Raw genomic sequence first — 16,611 nt, forward strand, 5'->3', positions numbered from 1 at the left:
CATCTTACACAATGTTGTCACTGCAGTTAGCATCAAGCAAGCCTTCTAGAAAGTGTCAGTTATTTTGATATCAACTGGGATTCAGACGTGCTGGTAGTCTCTTTTCCTTCTGGGAGGTAATGATTAGGTGGTAATGCTATCCTGTCTCCAGAGATGAACTTTCGCCCCATGAAACACCACCTGCACAAGGGTTAGGCCAGCTGTCTGGTGTATGTAATGGGTTTGGAATACATGTTCAAGAAACCAGCCTTTTAGAAGTCCCCCTACCAGGGCAACTAGTGTAGGGTTAGCTTACAAAACTGTTTGGTTATACTCTTTTGGGATTTGACCCTGCTTATTTGGGGTTAGATGGGAGTTTTCAAGCAGTTCATAGTCATCCTGCATGTTAGGGAGACTTTGCCTCATGTCCCGGGTAACCTTTTGGACCTGAATGCCAGTGCTGTTCTTTGGAGAAACCCTCTGGCCCCGGTATGCCTGGGCCTGACGTTTACAGATACCAAACTTGCTGAGCAGGATAAATACATCCCTCTGGAAGGCCTTCGTGAAAATAGCATAGAGAAATGGATTGGCACAAGAGTTAAGTGGATAGAAGAGAACCAGCAAGATTTTGGAGTTGGTAACCGTGATGAGAGGCTTGTTCATCAGTGCCGACAAAGCATAGAATGAGATTGGGGCCATGCACATGAAGTCAGTGAAGATCAACACAGCCATTCTTTTGGCAATTTTGGTATCTTTGTCCCCCGGGTTGTACTGGGGATTTCGGACTGTGATGTAGATCTTCACGTAACAGGAGCAGACAATGATAAAGGCAACTATGTTGAGCATCAGAACAAGGATAATATATGCCAGGGAAAGAGGCGTCTCAGTATCCATGGGCAGACAGATGCTGACTTTGGCATAGCTGCTTATTCCCACCAAAGGGAGCAGGGCGAGCAGGAAGCAGCAAACCCAGCCCCCAACCATGATGGCATATGCATGCCTGAGGCGGATCTTCCGGTCCAGGCGCATGGCGAAGGTAATGGCATACCAGCGTTCCAGGGTGATGACTGTCAGTGTGTACACTGACAATTCACTGGCAAAGACGGTGAAGAAGCCAGCTGTGTTACATCCAGGGCCTGTCTGCCAGTCGATGGCGTGGTTGTAGTACTCAGAATGAGTGTAGAGGTCCACAGAAGCGATGAGGAGCAGATACATTCCCATGCAGAAATCTGCAAAGGCCAAGTTGCACATGAGAAAGCGTGGGACAGTGAGTTTGTAGTGGCTGGTGAGGAGGATTATCAGGACAAAGACATTGCCCAGGAGAGCCAGGAGACTCACAAACCATACCACAATTCTCAGGAACTTATAGCCCATTATGTCTTCGCAGGGATTGAACTCATCTGACTTGGGAGTACACACCATGTCTTCATTACCCCCACACACAGTGTAGTCATAATGGCTATCAAAGGCCTGTAGGGTCTCTTCCTGTGGGTTTTTTAGCTCTTGGCCAAAACCGAGGATCTCATCTTCTTGTTCTTCAAAGAAGACATAATAATGAGAGTTGCTGTGGGTATCCTGGAACTTAGAATTGTCCTTGTACCCGGCATGGCTGTCACCCAAATACTCTTCATACTCCTGGTCAAAGGGGCCATTCAAAGCATTCACAGATTTTCTCTGACGCAGGCTCCGAATACTGCTCTCATTACACATTAAGGACTCAAGGATTCTGCAAGGCACAGAAATAAGTCACTGCTTGCTGAAAGCCCCTAATGGTCCCCACAACACTTAGCAAAATATGTGGACTTCCTGAGATCTCCATGATCTGACAAGATTCTACATGATCTAGTCAGGCCTGTTTCTCCTACATCATTTCCTATTACCCACCCCACCCCACTCAAGTGTCCCTTTCTTAGAGAGGCCTTCCCTGATCTCCCTAAATAAATTGTCCTACCTTATGTTTATTTCTTTTATAGTAATATCTGGTATCTTCCTATACGCTTCCTCTACTAGAATGTAAACAAAATGCAAGAGGGCTCTTGTCCAACCTATTCATTGCTATGGGATAGGACAGTGTCAAGCACATAGTAGGTGCTTAATAAATATTTAACAAACAAATGAATAAATGTATGCTAAGATGTAGACATACTCATGGAAGTGAGATTTAGTTTTTCCCTAGCCCCCCATACTGACATCACAAGGGATTCTTTAACTCGCTTCTGCTGCTGGAATATTGATTTATCTGTTGTGCTCCGGTTAAAATGCCCCATGGACTGCATATTCTAACCTTTTTGGAGGCTAATGAGAAATCTGGGCCCTGCCCTTGAGGTCCTCTCTAGACCTTCCACCCCATCCCTTGTCCTTTCTTAGCCAGGGCCACATGGTGTCAGTATCAAGCCTCCTTGATGGCTCCTATCACCACTGCGTACCCCACTTCTGGCAGGTGTCACACCCATACTGGCCTTCTTTGCAGAGCCGTTTAATTTTCCCTTTTGCTTCTGCCCCGACAACTAGGTCCCAGTTTATTTCTGACTGCAAATATGAGTCAGAAAGTCAGCCAGTAGATATTGTATAGACACGGAGAAGAAGTGAATACATGGGAAATGAAGGTGGTGTTAGGACAACGGGATTACATAAGACACAAGGGGGGAATAAAGTAGAGGCAAAGAGTACATGAAGACAAGATGCAGAGAAATCATGGAGAGAAGAAGGCTGTCCCTCCTTTGCGGCTTGCAGGCAGCCTGATAATAAAATAACTCATAATGCAGCTGATATTTATTGAGAATTTAAAACATTCCAGGTCATTGCAATAGGTGTTTTCTGTTCAGTTTCCCATTTAATCTTCTCAAAACCTCTGTGAATGATAACATTACAATCTCCTTTCACAGAGGGTCGGGGAAGTTAAGTAAGGAGGATGGAATAACACAACTAGAAAGTGGCAGAGCTTGGGTATAAAGCTAGCTGAGTCCAAAGCCCACACACAGGCATCCAGAAAGCTGTGACATTATTGAAGTCGTAACTGCTTGTGTTTCTAAGTTTGTCCTCATAGTTGTGGCATCCAGTATGTGTTGAGGACCTAATATGTGTTGACTCTGGAGAGTAGGAATCATGTTGTATAATCTCTACAAGATTCTACAGGATCACTACAAGATTCTACAGGATCCCTACACCTCCCTGCTGTGATGCAGTGACATTGGTCTTTGTTCTCATCTGCAGTCACTTTAAGTCTACAGGGACATTGTGTCCTATGGAGTTTATGTTTCTTACAGATGCTTCAGTTCTTTCCGCCTGGCTTTCAAACCACAAACTTTCCCCAAACCCAGAAATTACTTCAACTTCCACCGAGACCTCTTGTCGCTTATTCCAGACACCTGCCATTTACCCTCTGATTTTCTTCTGATTCTTAAAAGCACAGCAGTGGCTTGGATACGAAAGGTCAGCCCGTGTAAGGTGAAGGACACTCAAGGAAACTGGAAGCTTCTTTAGAGTCCACGTGTTTCTTGCTATCAGTTCCTTTAGGTTCTCCAGGCCTTTGGATGGCAGGGCAGCGACGCTGGTGTAAGAGACGTCCCTGGGAAGGAGAGAACACAGAGGTGGTGAGCAGCCAGAGCCTTCTACTTCATGACCAGAAGTCAAGTGGGCCCGAGATTGATAGGGGCTTGCTCCTTTCTGCTCTTGAACATAGACTCAGTTCTTTAGATACTGCCACTGGTCTAAGGGGGGGTATTTGGCTTCCAAGTTCATATGTTACAATGGACTCCCCATGTTTATTAATTGGAATTCCAGTATGGTTCGGTACAAATAATAGTTTAGCAGACATACTATTTTACTCATTGCAATAAATGCAAACTCTTGGAATCAGAGACAGGTAACAATTTTACTGCAGAAAATTACAGCATGTAACTACTAAAGGGTCTCCAGAGACAAGAGAAATAAATTTGAACAGGCTTAGAGGGGCCTGAATTGTTCAGTCTCTTTGGGGACTAGGGATTTAGGATTAATAAGCTGCTCATTGATACGGACCAAAACAAGTATCATGGAAGTCTAACGAACTTGGGAATCATACCAGTTACATGGTGAATTCATGACTGAGAACAAACTCCCCAGAGTTTCTTTAGAAGGCTGTAAATGTATTTCATGGAAAGAAAACTCCAATATTTATATTAATAATCTGAGTTTATTTAGGTTATTAATCTGAGAAATGACATTCAAGTCACTTCCGAAAACAATGGGAACGGTGGTGAAGCTGGGGGCACAGACATTAGTGTTAGTTACTAAAGTAGAATTAATTCACATTGCAGTGTGGCATTTCCTGTTCTTAGTCCCAGAAAATACAGGTTATATGTCTTGCTCCATCATTTTTTAAAAATTATTTTTATTATTTGCTCCATCATTTTTACTTGCATTGAATAATAGCTTGAATAAAACCATGAATAGTTAACCTAGCCTCTCTCATTTTATATTTGTCAATTAAAATATTCACTAAATATTCTTATATTTTATAATGTTTTATATTTCTTAAAAGATAATTTATTTTAGAGAGGTTGGGGGGGAGAGGGAGAGGAGAAGAAGCAGACTCCCTGCTCAGTGTGGAGCCCAGTGACAATGTGGGCCTCTGCCTCACAACCCTGAGATCATGACCTGAGCTGAAATCAAGAGTCTGACTCTTTTTTTTTTTTTTTAATTGACAGAGGGATCACAAGTAGGCAGAGAGGCAGGCAGAGAGAGAGGGGGGAGCAGGCTCTCTACTGAGCAGAGAGCCTGATGTGGGGCTCGATCCCAGGATCCTGAGATCATGACCTAAGCTGAAGGCAGAGGCTCAACCCACTGAGCCACCCAGGTGCCCCAAGAGTCTGACTCTTAACTGACTGAGCCACCCAGGCACCCCGCTTTATAGTTTCTTAATAATTACATTTAAAAATGTTTACCATAATTAGTAGTATCTTATTAGCAAGAAAATTCCAATAGTTACAGCTTCTTCCTCCATATCATTGTAATTTGACTTAGCTGGGATTTACTGAGCCACCCAGGCACCCCGCTTTATAGTTTTTTAATAATTACATTTAAAAATGTTTACCATAATTAGTAGTATCTTATTAGCAAGAAAATTCCAATAGTTACAGCTTCTTCCTCCATATCATTGTAATTTGACTTAGCTGGGATTTACATTCTCGGGGTTCAAGGCTGCTAGAATTTGCTAGTCATTTTTTGTAAGCATGAAGCTCTCACATTAAGCCCATTCTTACTATAGACCTGCGATTCTCAGGGAAGGGTGTCGCATTTGCTATTCTGTTTTGTATGTACTTTTAAGTACATTTGGAAAATTGGCATAAATGAACAACTTTGGTGTAGTTGCTGAGAGCTGAGGGATTTTGGAGCAAGCCATAAATGCAACTGGGAAGTAAATGAAGCTAGATGTTGGTCTCCTGCTTGAGCTGTCCTTTTGATGCAGCCTTTTCTCTTTTAGCTCTGCTGTCTTCGAAGTGTTGCCATCTTTCTGCCTTCAGCTTTCTGAAAGCAACTTATGTGTCTTTATCCAGGGATGTTTTCATGTCAGTGAAACAAGAGAGCATCTCTTGGCTCATCTTCCCTGCTTTGCTGTCTGTTACACACACTGATTGCGTGTGTTCATCCGAAAGAGTTTATCCTTCCAAGTACCGTGTTTGCATTTTAATAGACATTTCTTGAAAAAACACTTTAGGAACCATCCCAGTTACTAAGTGGCAAAACACCCCAAAACTAAGTGACATCAAATGACAATCTTTTTCTTATTAGCATAGCTTTTGTCAGGAATTTGAATTTGTCAGGAATTTGAACAGGGCATGGCAAGGACGGCTTGTCTCTGCTCCGTAATGTCTGGGGCTCAGCCCAGAAGACTTGAAGGCTGGGGCAAATGAGCGACTAGGGCTGATACTATCCGCAGACTCCTTCGCTTGTGTGTCTGGGCCAGAGCTGAGATGACTCAAAGCTCAGCTCAGTTGGGACTGTTAATGTGGCTTCCCCATGGCTTGGGCTTCTCCTATCATGGCAGTCAAGTTCTGAGAAGGGGGCATTTTGAGAGGAAGCATCTGGGGTGTCCCAAGAGAACTAGTAGATTTAAAGACAGGGAAATATAACCCGTCTCACAATGGGAGGAGTGTCAAAGAATTTTGGGCCTTATTTTAAAAGTGCTATAGTGATCGATGTGGTGGGGATAGATAGCACTGAGGCAGATATTTGGTGAAAGCTGGGAATTTACCACTCTGCAAATCAGTGTTTCTTGTGGTGTCTGGACCAGCGTCAGAATAACTTGCAGTACAGACTCCTGAGCCACACCCAAAACCAAGTGGATTATAATCTCTGATGGTGGGGCCCAGGAGTCTACATTAAGATGCTCTCTAGGTAATTTAGAATCTCACTACAATTCTCAGAACATTTTTATGAAAGCAGGTGGATATTATAACTAAGATGAAGAAAAGGAGGCATGTTAGATCCAAAAAGATTCAGCCAACCAAGGGTGGAGCCATAACTATAATTTGGAGCTCGAATTTGGGGTTAATGTCCTAGGAACTTTTCTCTACCCCTTCTCGTCAGGTCTCTGGAGTCTTTTCTGAACACAGATCCAGGTGCAACGATCCTCCAGGGACTCATTAGGACTCTGGGAGGGAGGAACTAATTCCATGGTTTGTCTGCGTGTCTGTAACAAGCGTATCTCAGGTGGCCTCCAGTTGGGTCCCAGCGGAGCTGAATTGGGAGAGGGCTTGGACGGGCATGGAGAAAAGCAGTGTTGGAAAATGTATGTAAAACTTATGATAGAGACACCAGTAACATAATGAGAACTTGGCAGATAGTAGGTATTCAATGAATGTCAATTCCTTTCTTACCCAGTCTGGGGTTTTCTTAGCCCAAGTCAGAAGCAAGGAACCCGGCAAATACAGCTTGTTTGACATCTCATCCTGTATGCCTCTTAGGCAACTCCAACTTAACAGGTCCATCCCAAACTTAGCTTTTAATCTTCCATCCCCACCCAACCTCCTCCATTTAATCTAGGAAGAAAACACACACACACACACACACACACACACACACACACACACAACACCTCTCTTCCCCTAAATCCCAAATTCATGTAATTGCAGCTCCAGTCTGAGCTAACATCATCTCTTGGTGCAATAGCTTTCTTGTCTACCCTTCTTCCCTTCCAGTGTACCCTCCACACAGCAGTCAGAGCTGTCAGACATAGCATAGGGGATGAATAAGTTCTCCCTCCTGCTGAAACCCTTTCAGTGACTTCCCAATGTACCATGAATAACATTTACTCTTCCTACCATGTCCTCTAATGTCCTGAAGATCTGGCCCTTGCCTACATCTCCAAGATCACCTCAAGGGGCTAAAGCCGCTTAAAACCCCCACTGGAATCGATCTGGAGCCATCTCACTCCCTGCTGGCATGAGCCACTTGATGTAGCTCTAATCCATTAGGCCGGCTGTTAACCTAAAGTGCTTCTGAGCCGCTGCCCTTTCCAGATGCTGGCTGCTCCACTCATGCTACTTTGGTAATTTCCCCCCCGTTTTTGGGATTTAACTTCTCTTGCAGAGATCTACAATTTTATTTTATTTTATTTTTTTTTAAAGATTTTATTTATTTATTTGACAGAGATCACAAGTAGGCAGAGAGGCAGGCAGAGAGAGAGAGAGGGCAGGGGAAGCAGGCTCGCTGCTGAGCAGAGAGCCTGATACGGGGCTCCATCCCAGGACTCCAAGATCATGACCTGAGCCGAAGGCAGAAGCCTAACCCACTGAGCCACCCAGGCACCCCAAGATCTACAATTTTAATCAGAAAGTCTGGCTGCTATCAGAAAAGAAGGTAGGAGTTCCTTTACACTTGAAAATGGTTGTAGCGCTGCCTCTCCATGCAAAAAATCCCAAATGGAGTGATTCTTTCCTTCAAGCCTACTGGTGTTAAGTCCTATTTTTCTCTCCACCATCTTCTGGGATTTGAATTTTCATGGAGTCTCTCTCGCCCTTGCCCTACAGTTGTGCCATGAATGTCTACAGTAAGATGCATTTGAACTACACCCTCTAATCAGATGTTAGCTTAGCTGTTTTTATGTCTGTAACTGTCTACAGTCTCACAGTTCTCCTTAATACCACCTTAATTTAGGTCTGAATTACATTTCACCTAAGCTGCGCAAAAACTTCCTGATTGCTCTTAGAACCCACCTTCAGACTTAGGACAGAATGTTCTTTCTAAAACTTGGATCTCATTGCATGGCTTTCCAGCTTGAAACCATGGTTCCTCCAATGTCTACACAATGTATGTCAAGCTTCTTAGAAGAGTATTCTCTGTCCCCAGTGAGAATGTCTTCCTGAATCTTGTGTAATGTTCTTGATTTTTTCCATTTCACTGGAGCACATTTTTGAGTAATTTCTTAGAAAAGCTACATATGAGGGAGATACTTTCTGCATCCTTGCATGTCTGAAGATGACTTTTTCTACCCTTAGATTCTGTTGATACCTTACCTGGTTATAAAATTGGGGTGGCAAATAGTTTTTGTTCAGAATTCTAAAGGCTTTACCAAATTCTAGCACTCATTGTAGCTTTTCGTAAGACTGATACGATTTTTGGTCTTTGACTTGTTTTTATTCACTGGAAGCTTTTATGGCTCTCTCTCTCTCTCTCGCTCTCGCTCTCTCTCTAATTTCGAGGTTTCCTGAGATATAATTGATTTATAACATATGTAGGTTTGCAACATGCAACATGATGATTTGGCACATGTATATTTTGTGAACTGATCACATGGCACTCTCTTTGTTCCTGGTGTGAGGTTTCATGAAGGTATGCTTTGGTGTGGATCTTTTTGCACTTATTGTGCCGGCTCCTAGGGGCGGAGGTGAAGCCTTTAGTCTGGATGGCTATGCTCTTCGTCTTTAGGACAATTTTTGGTGTTATTTCCTGAATAACTTACTCCTCTCATGTTCTTTTTTCCCTCTCTGTAATTCCTAGTAAGTGAAAAACGAACTTCCTATACTCATCAGATTTCTCTTCATTTTTTGCTTGTAATTTTTCCTGTTATTTTTTATTATTTTATTTTTAAGTAGTTTTTATACCCAATGTGGGGCTCAAAGTCACAACCTGAGATCGAGGATCACGTGCTCTACTGACTGAGTCAGCCCGGTGCCCCTTCCCTATTATTTGTACTGAGTCTAATGGTAGAATTCCTTGGCTGTATCTTCTATGTCTTCTACTGAATTAAAAAAATTAACTGAAAATTTTTGTTTCCAGCTTTATCAAAGTATAACTGACAAATAAAAATTGTATCAATTTATGGTGCTCAATGTGGTGTTTTGATAGATGTGTACATTTTGACATGATTACCACAATTAAAACTAATGAAAATACCTGTCACCTCACATAGTTTTTTTACCTTATGATTGAGAACATTGAAGATCTACTCTCTTAGCAATTTCAGATATACAAAATAGCATTATTAACTGTAGTCAGCATGCTGTACCTTAGATCCTCAGACCTTATTCATCCTGCATAACTGAAACTTTGCACCCTTTGATCAATATCTCTCTATTGCCCCATCCCTCAAGCCTGGCAACCACCAATCTACTCTCTCATGATGAGCTCAACTGTTTTAGATTATGCATATAAGTGAGATCATGCAGTATTGCCTTTCTGTGCCGGGATTTGAATTTTTTAGTTTTAGTTTGATGAAAGCTGGGACTCTGCCTATTCTGTTCACTGCCATATTTTGGCACCTAGACTGGTGCTTGAAAGACAGAAAGTTCTGCATACATAATTGTCAAATGCATAGATACATGTTAAGAAGAACTTTCATGTTTTCTTTTCCTTTTTTTTTTTTTTTAAGATTTATTTATTTGAGAGAGAGAGAGAGCATGCATGCGAGCTGGGGGAGGGGCAGAGGGAGAGAGAGAATCTCAGACTCGGTGCCGAACTCAGAGTCCGACAAGGGGCCTCGACCTCATGACCCTGAGATCAGGACCTGACCTGAACCCAAGAGTCAGACACTTAACCGACTGCTCCACCCAGGCACCCCTTCTCTTCCTTTTTTATCATATATTTGAGGAAGGACACATAATGTTTAGAAATGCTTTTAAATTCCGACTCTCTGGGTTTGAATCCTGGCTTCTGCACTTACTCTCAGTCACTGAACCCTTTTGTGTATCAGTTTCTTCATCTTGGGTTTGTTCAACAAGAGCTGACAGTGTGTTCTCAATAAATATCTATTGTTATTATTGTCATTATTACTGTGAGAAATGTCTTCTCAGATTTATCTCAGATGACTAATGGTGGCCTTGTTAAAAGTTCTCTTCTGTTCTCTGAAATGTGTATGGCTCCTCCAGACTCATTTCCACCCCGCTTGTTTTTCTTGGTTTCAATCTTTCAAGTCATAAGCATTCTTTTGCTGGTGATCCTAGGTTGCGTGCTCATGCTTAAGACCAAGACTGAAAATCTGATTGGGAGCTTGTCCACTGGCAGACTCTGCTTTAGGGCAATTCTCTGGGGGAGCTGTTGGACCGTAAAATGCCAGAATATGGAGGTCTCTTTTGTTTTAGAGTTTCTCAACTTCTTCAGAGTCTCTAGCTTAGAAGGGAGGTATTCTTGGCTGCTGGCACTTTGCATGAACAGGGCAGTGGGGTAACATTTCCCGATGTAAACCTTCAATAAATCCTCTGTCTTTAGCCCCATGTCTCATTCTTGCCAGGCCACACCCATCACCTCCCTGTCCCATGCTCTTCAGACGTTCTGCTGGGCAAGGCAGCTCCCTCCAGATACAAGCTTCCAGTGACTGGTCCCCTTCCATCATCTTCCTTCTCTCTGCCTTTTTTCTTTCAGAATTCTGTAGCTCGCCAGACCACCCCTGTATCCTCATCTGTCCTCTCTGTCCTTATGGATTTATGTACATTAAAAATTCCTTTCCCATCTTTTTAGGGGTCTCTTATGAGGGAGGGGAAATAAAAGCTTAGGTTCAATGCATCACTCTTCACCGTGACTCCATTTAGCATGTATATCTGCATCAGAGCTTAGAACAAATACTCGTTGAGGCTGAGTCAGCCAGACAACTAGACAACTAGATAGTTTTGCATCCCCCAAGTCGATGGAGAGAAAGAGTCCTGGTCTGATGAAAGCCCCAAACTCAACCAGGCAGGGATCACTTCAAGTTCTTTCAAGCTGTATCTTTCCTCATTCACCCAAATTTTTATGTGCCCACTTTGAATCCAGGACGTATTAATAGTGTACCTTCTTTTCTAAAATAAAACTTTCAAAATGTAAAACTTTGTGTGCAGAGTGAGAGAATATGGAAGGTGGCTATCAGCAATAAAGGGATCCGAAATGATTTGTGAGGGCAGCCGTATGGAAGGAAACCTCAAGCTGGAGGGCTGCCCTCTCTTTTAGTGATTGGAGCACTTTTCACAAAGGGCTCATCAAGTGATGGGCACTGAGCTTCCTGAGAATTTGTCTCTAGCAAGTATTTAGTCACAAAACAAAATGCAGCTGAGCTCAGCCTGGCAGACAGTTGGAAGCCTAATTGTCTAGGTCATGGGAACCATCTCAAGTTAAGTGTCTAATGAAAGTAACAGGACGTGAATTTGGAGAGGGTGAGATCCGCCGGGTTATACACAGGGCAAGAGGATCACTGAGTTTGAATGATGCCAGGAAAACAAAAAAGAGCCAATTGATATTCGATGTCATAGGAAAAACAAATTGCTCCTCAAGCAATTATGTACCCTAACATCCCCAAACACTGGAACAATTTCCATTTTTGTGAGATGTATTGTCATCATTATTTAAGATGAACCTTTGATGAATTCAATTGCAATGAAATAAGCACTACTTAGCTTGCCAGTGTTTTTCAGCAGCAATTGGAGATTTCTTTTGTTTGCTTCTAATACATGTGGGTTTTTTTTTCCTAAAGATCGATAGGCAGAAGCTGACCCATTAAAGACGTGTAGTCACATCTGCAAATTGGTAGATGAAATGCATCTAAAACAGAAAGAAGATTAATTTACTGCTTAAAAGGCAGTTTAAGTAATTTATTAATACTGACTCAGAAATAACTTAAGGGCTTAAAAGTTATACATTCAAGAGAGTGACTTGATTGGTTATAAGAATTTAAAAACATGATATGCATTTTTTAACAAATACTTACTGATTGCTTTCTATGTATTGGTCTATGTTGCTAGGAGCTAGGGCCATAGAAGTAAACAAAGCAGACAGGAATGCCTGCTCTTCTCATGCTTATGTTCTAGTGGGGAGAGAGGGACACTTAAAAAAAAAAAAAAAGTAAGTTTGGGGCACCTGGGTGGCTCAGTGGGTTAAGCCTCTGCCTTCAGCTCAGGTCATGATCTCAGGGTCCTGGGATCGAGCCCCGCATAGGGCTCTCCGCTCAGCAGGGAGCCTGCTTCCTCCCCACCCCTCTCTGCCTACTTGTGATCTCTCTCTCTCTGTCAAATAAATAAATAAATAAAATCTTGAAAAAAAAAGTTTGATAATAATAAAACTGTGGGGAAAAGGAATACCAGGAAGAGGAAAGGAAGAACTCAAAAGTGGGGTCACAATTGGGGATGGTGTCAGGAAAGTCCTCATGGAAGAGACAGTAAAGCAAGGGTCTAAAGGAGGTGAGGGAGAGAAACGTGTTGATGTCTGAGGCAAGAACAGTGCAGGCAGAGAGACCAGCTAGTGCCAAAGCCCTGAGGTAAGAGTGTTCCTGCTATGTTTGAAGAAATAAGGAGGCCACTGTGGTGGGAGCTGAGACAGCAGAGGAGTAGGAAATGTAGAAGTCAGATATGTAATGGGGAGCCAGATCATGTGTGCCTTGTAGGCCATCAGAAGGACTTTGTCTTTTTATCAGAATGAGATCAAGAGTCTTTAGAGGAATGATTTATCTGACTTATTTTGAAAGGATCAGTCTGGCTATTGCTTTGAAAGGAAACCAAAGAGCGCAAAGGTTGGAAATGAGGAGACCAACAATAGAGAGGATGGTCTCTTGGACCAGAGGGGGAGCACTGGAGATGCTGAGAATGGCTGGAGTTTGAATAGATTTAAAAGGTAGAATCAATGGCACTTTCTCATGAATTGGATATGGGTGGGAAAGGGGAGTTAAGAATGACTCTGAGATTTCTGGTCTGCAGCTAAAAGAATGGAGTTGCCATTTCCTGAGATGGCGAAGATTGCAAGTGAGGGAGGTGTATAGGGAAAGATCAGGGGCTCAGTTTTGGACCGGTTGAGTTTGAGATGCCTATTAGACATCCAGATGGGGATAGTAATAAGCATCATGGAGAAACACAGAGCAGGGAAGCATGATGAAGAATGGTGGGCAGCTTGCAATTTTAAATAGGGTGTTCAGGGAAGACCTCAATGAGAAGATAACTTTTAAGCAAAAACTTGAAAGAGGTGAAGGAGCAAACCCCATGGATACCTGGGGAAAGAGCCTTCTATATAAAGACAGTGTACAACCCTTAAGTGGACTTGTTCAGTATGGCTGGTGTGGAGTGATGAGGAGGAAAGAAGGAGGAGATGGAATCAGAGAACAGGTCATGGGTAGGAAGATGTTATAGCAGGGTCTTTGAATGCTATTTGTGAGGACTTTGGTTTTTTTCTGAGGAAGATGCTAAAGACCTGGACCATTTTAAGGAGAAATTTAAGAAAATGATCAAGCAAAGTTGGAGAATAACAGATGCAAAAATAATCCTACGTGAAAAGAATTAACCTTGTGTGCTAGGAAGAAATGGTGTTTCTGGGTTAGTTACTACTGGGTTTGCATTCTAGAACCTTCACTTATGGCCAGGTGAGCTTGGGAACTTACCTATCATCTCTGCACCTCTGTTTCTCATTTGTTAAAGAGGGATAATAACACCTGCCATTGAATAGTTAAAAAGGCTCAAGGCCATCTACTATCTGTAAAGAACCTATAACACAGCTGAAGCTCAAAAATGTCTGCCATTAATAATAAGATTATGGGCCAAAGATTCAGATGATCATAAATTACTAATCTTTCCTTGAAATCTTTGTGTGTATATAAAATTGCTTTGTAACTCAGATATCACTGCTGTCCTCTTTTTCTCCCTCTCAAGTTTATATAATCACATTTCTTTTAAGCCTGTAGCTTCCATGACCCAGAAAAATCTCATGGAGTTTACTATCTTAGCATGATGGTTTCTTCAAAGAAAAACTATCGATATACTGTAATTCAGTAATCTCGGGTCTTTCCCACACAATGACGAAAGGAAATGATGGCAACTTCTTGCCAATAGCCAGATAGATGCTAAACGAAAACCTATCCTTGTCTTCAGTGTTAAATCCTCTCTCCCTCCCCAACACACATACAAAATGACCATCACCGTAGTGGCTGAAGGATGGACCTCAGTGCTACCTGTGAGAAATGAAAAGTCCAATTTCTTTTAAGGTGTTTATTTCCTTTAGAATCAGAAGCAGAACATAATTAACAAAATGGATTTCAGTGACCTGGCAGAAATATTGTGTCAGAATGAAAACCCTTAACTACTTATTTTCTTCCATCTGTCCCAAGAGTAAAAATCTCAGAAGAGTCAAAGAATTTAGTACTCATCCATACTTACTTGAGAAGAACAGAATGCCTCATTGTTTACACCATAAACTGCTTCTCGTGCTTATGTTTGTGGATTATGTATTGAAAATTTTAATCCTAGGTTGATTCACCCCTCCTATCAGTATGCCTATGGCTAGCATCTTCTAATTAATTGTAAAATCACAAGTAAAACTTTCTACATAACATTATATTTGCCTCAGCTGTTTGGCCCGATGCAATCTTATTTCTCTTCTTTCACCCCATATGTAACTGAGACTTGATATGGGTGAAATCACCAAAAAATATGAGAAAAGTAGTGTTAGAAAAGTCAGAATCCTTTGGGGTTGATGGGATAAAATAAAATAATTTATATAAAAATGTTTAGCATAGAGCTAGTAGGCACTTAATAAAATGTAGATTATTTATACTTAAAGTTACAAAGAAAAAGTGCTCCTACTTATTTTTTGTTCTTAAGATTTAGCACATTGAGGATTCCTAGCTAAAGAGAAGTGACTAGTTAATAAAACTGTTCAGAATTTATATGATTTAGAACATTTTGCAAGTTTCTTTTCCTAGAACTCAGACTCAGCAAATCTTCTTTTACGTTCTATCAGTTGCTCTCAATGTGACAAGCCCTTACTTAAAGAATTAGCTTTAGCAAAACTGTGTTACAAGAAACAGTTAATGGGTTTGTGAATTATTCTTTCTCAAGGGTGAAAAGTCATTCCAGTTTACTTTTCAGCTTGGCATAGATATGAAAACATTTATTCAGACTGAATCCCTTCGTAAAATGAATGATCATTTTAAGTCATTGCTCTAGAACAGTGGTTCTCAGTGCTTTGGAGAACTTCTCTTTTAGTTAAAGTAAAAAACTTTTGAGGATGATAGTTGTTGCACTTTTAGTCAGTTGAAGAAATATAAATGTTTGTACGACTTCGAGGACCTTTGTCATTACCCCATCATCTCTCTCCTACAAGAATCATCACTCCAGTTTGGGAATGCTTTGCAAATGATTTCTCAATTGCTGAAGAAAGTAACCCTACCATGACAGATTGCTGGGACTTAAAGCAGTTGCCCTGTTTTCTCCTATCAGTGGCCATGGTAATAAGAGATGCTACTGGTCAATACTGGATTTTTTGTGTTATCCAATTATCCTGAGTTGTTGACACAATTCTTCCAGTCTGAAGATTCCTAGGGCTGAAGTGGACAATCCTCTTGTGATCAGCAAGAAGTCAGCATGCACACAGTTCTGGAAAAGTAGTTGTCTACTCTTTCTCTTCAGATTCTTCAGTGACCTTCCTCACAGCTCTCAAGGACTCCGCAAAGTGGTTGCAAGTCACCTACTTGCCTCTGGAGACACAGGCGTGTGCCTTAGGAAGGAGGGGTGACCTGCTTCCATCGCTTCCCCAAACTTGGCTCCCTTGGCGCAGGTCGGACTTGATGCCCAAGCCAGGAACTGTAAGAGTATGTTTATCTTTGCAACTCATTTCTCACTCCCATGAGCAGAACAACCTAGCAACAAATCTTCTCTGGTTTTCTACCTTAGGAGGTTCCCTTCCTCTCAAAGAGAGCTGCTCTCTTTGAGGCTCTGCTTGGAAAGCACGGAAAGGAGACAAAGTGTGCCAGGCTGATTAAGTCTTTGGGTGCAATCTCGATGCTCTCTGAGAAGGTCCCGTGCCTGCCAAATAGCCAGGAGATGCAAACGAGTAGTCATGGCACAGTGGCTGGGACACAGGTATTCAGGACTAAGACAGGGCCAAGGATGGGCAAAGGTGAAGGAAAGAAGACATAGGGGTGCTTTGAAGAGGGCCACAAACTGTAATGGGTTATATAACTATTACTAATATATGCATGGTAATTCTTCAGTGAGCAACCCTTAACTTCCCTAGTCAGGTCATGTTCCCCACAGTATGATTTTAACACAACACATTTTTCCAACACTATCCGTTGGCTTAAGTTATGTTTTGTTGTTATTACTGTTCTTTGAACACATCCTATGTTTTTCTATAGACTTGCCTTTGTTCTTTCTCTCATAACTCCGTCTCTTTCTATTGCAATTCTACCCCTCATCTGAAGCC

General features: G+C 41.9%; 1 protein-coding gene across 1 annotated transcript in view; it reads right to left on the minus strand.

Moving 5' to 3' along the window:
• Window positions 1–291: 291 nt before the first annotated feature.
• TSHR (thyroid stimulating hormone receptor) overlaps window positions 292–16,611 on the minus strand; it is a gene marked incomplete at both ends in the record, with an annotated part of 165,525 nt that continues 149,205 nt past the window's right edge. The window contains 2 exons of the mRNA XM_080809177.1: window positions 292–1,705; window positions 3,359–3,547. Of these exons, the coding sequence (XP_080665303.1) occupies window positions 292–1,705; window positions 3,359–3,547 (1,603 nt within the window). The remainder of the gene's footprint in view (window positions 1,706–3,358; window positions 3,548–16,611) is intronic.

This window comes from Martes martes, assembly GCF_963455335.1.
Source record: "Martes martes genome assembly, chromosome: 7".
In the NCBI taxonomy this organism is placed as follows: Eukaryota; Metazoa; Chordata; class Mammalia; order Carnivora; family Mustelidae; genus Martes; species Martes martes.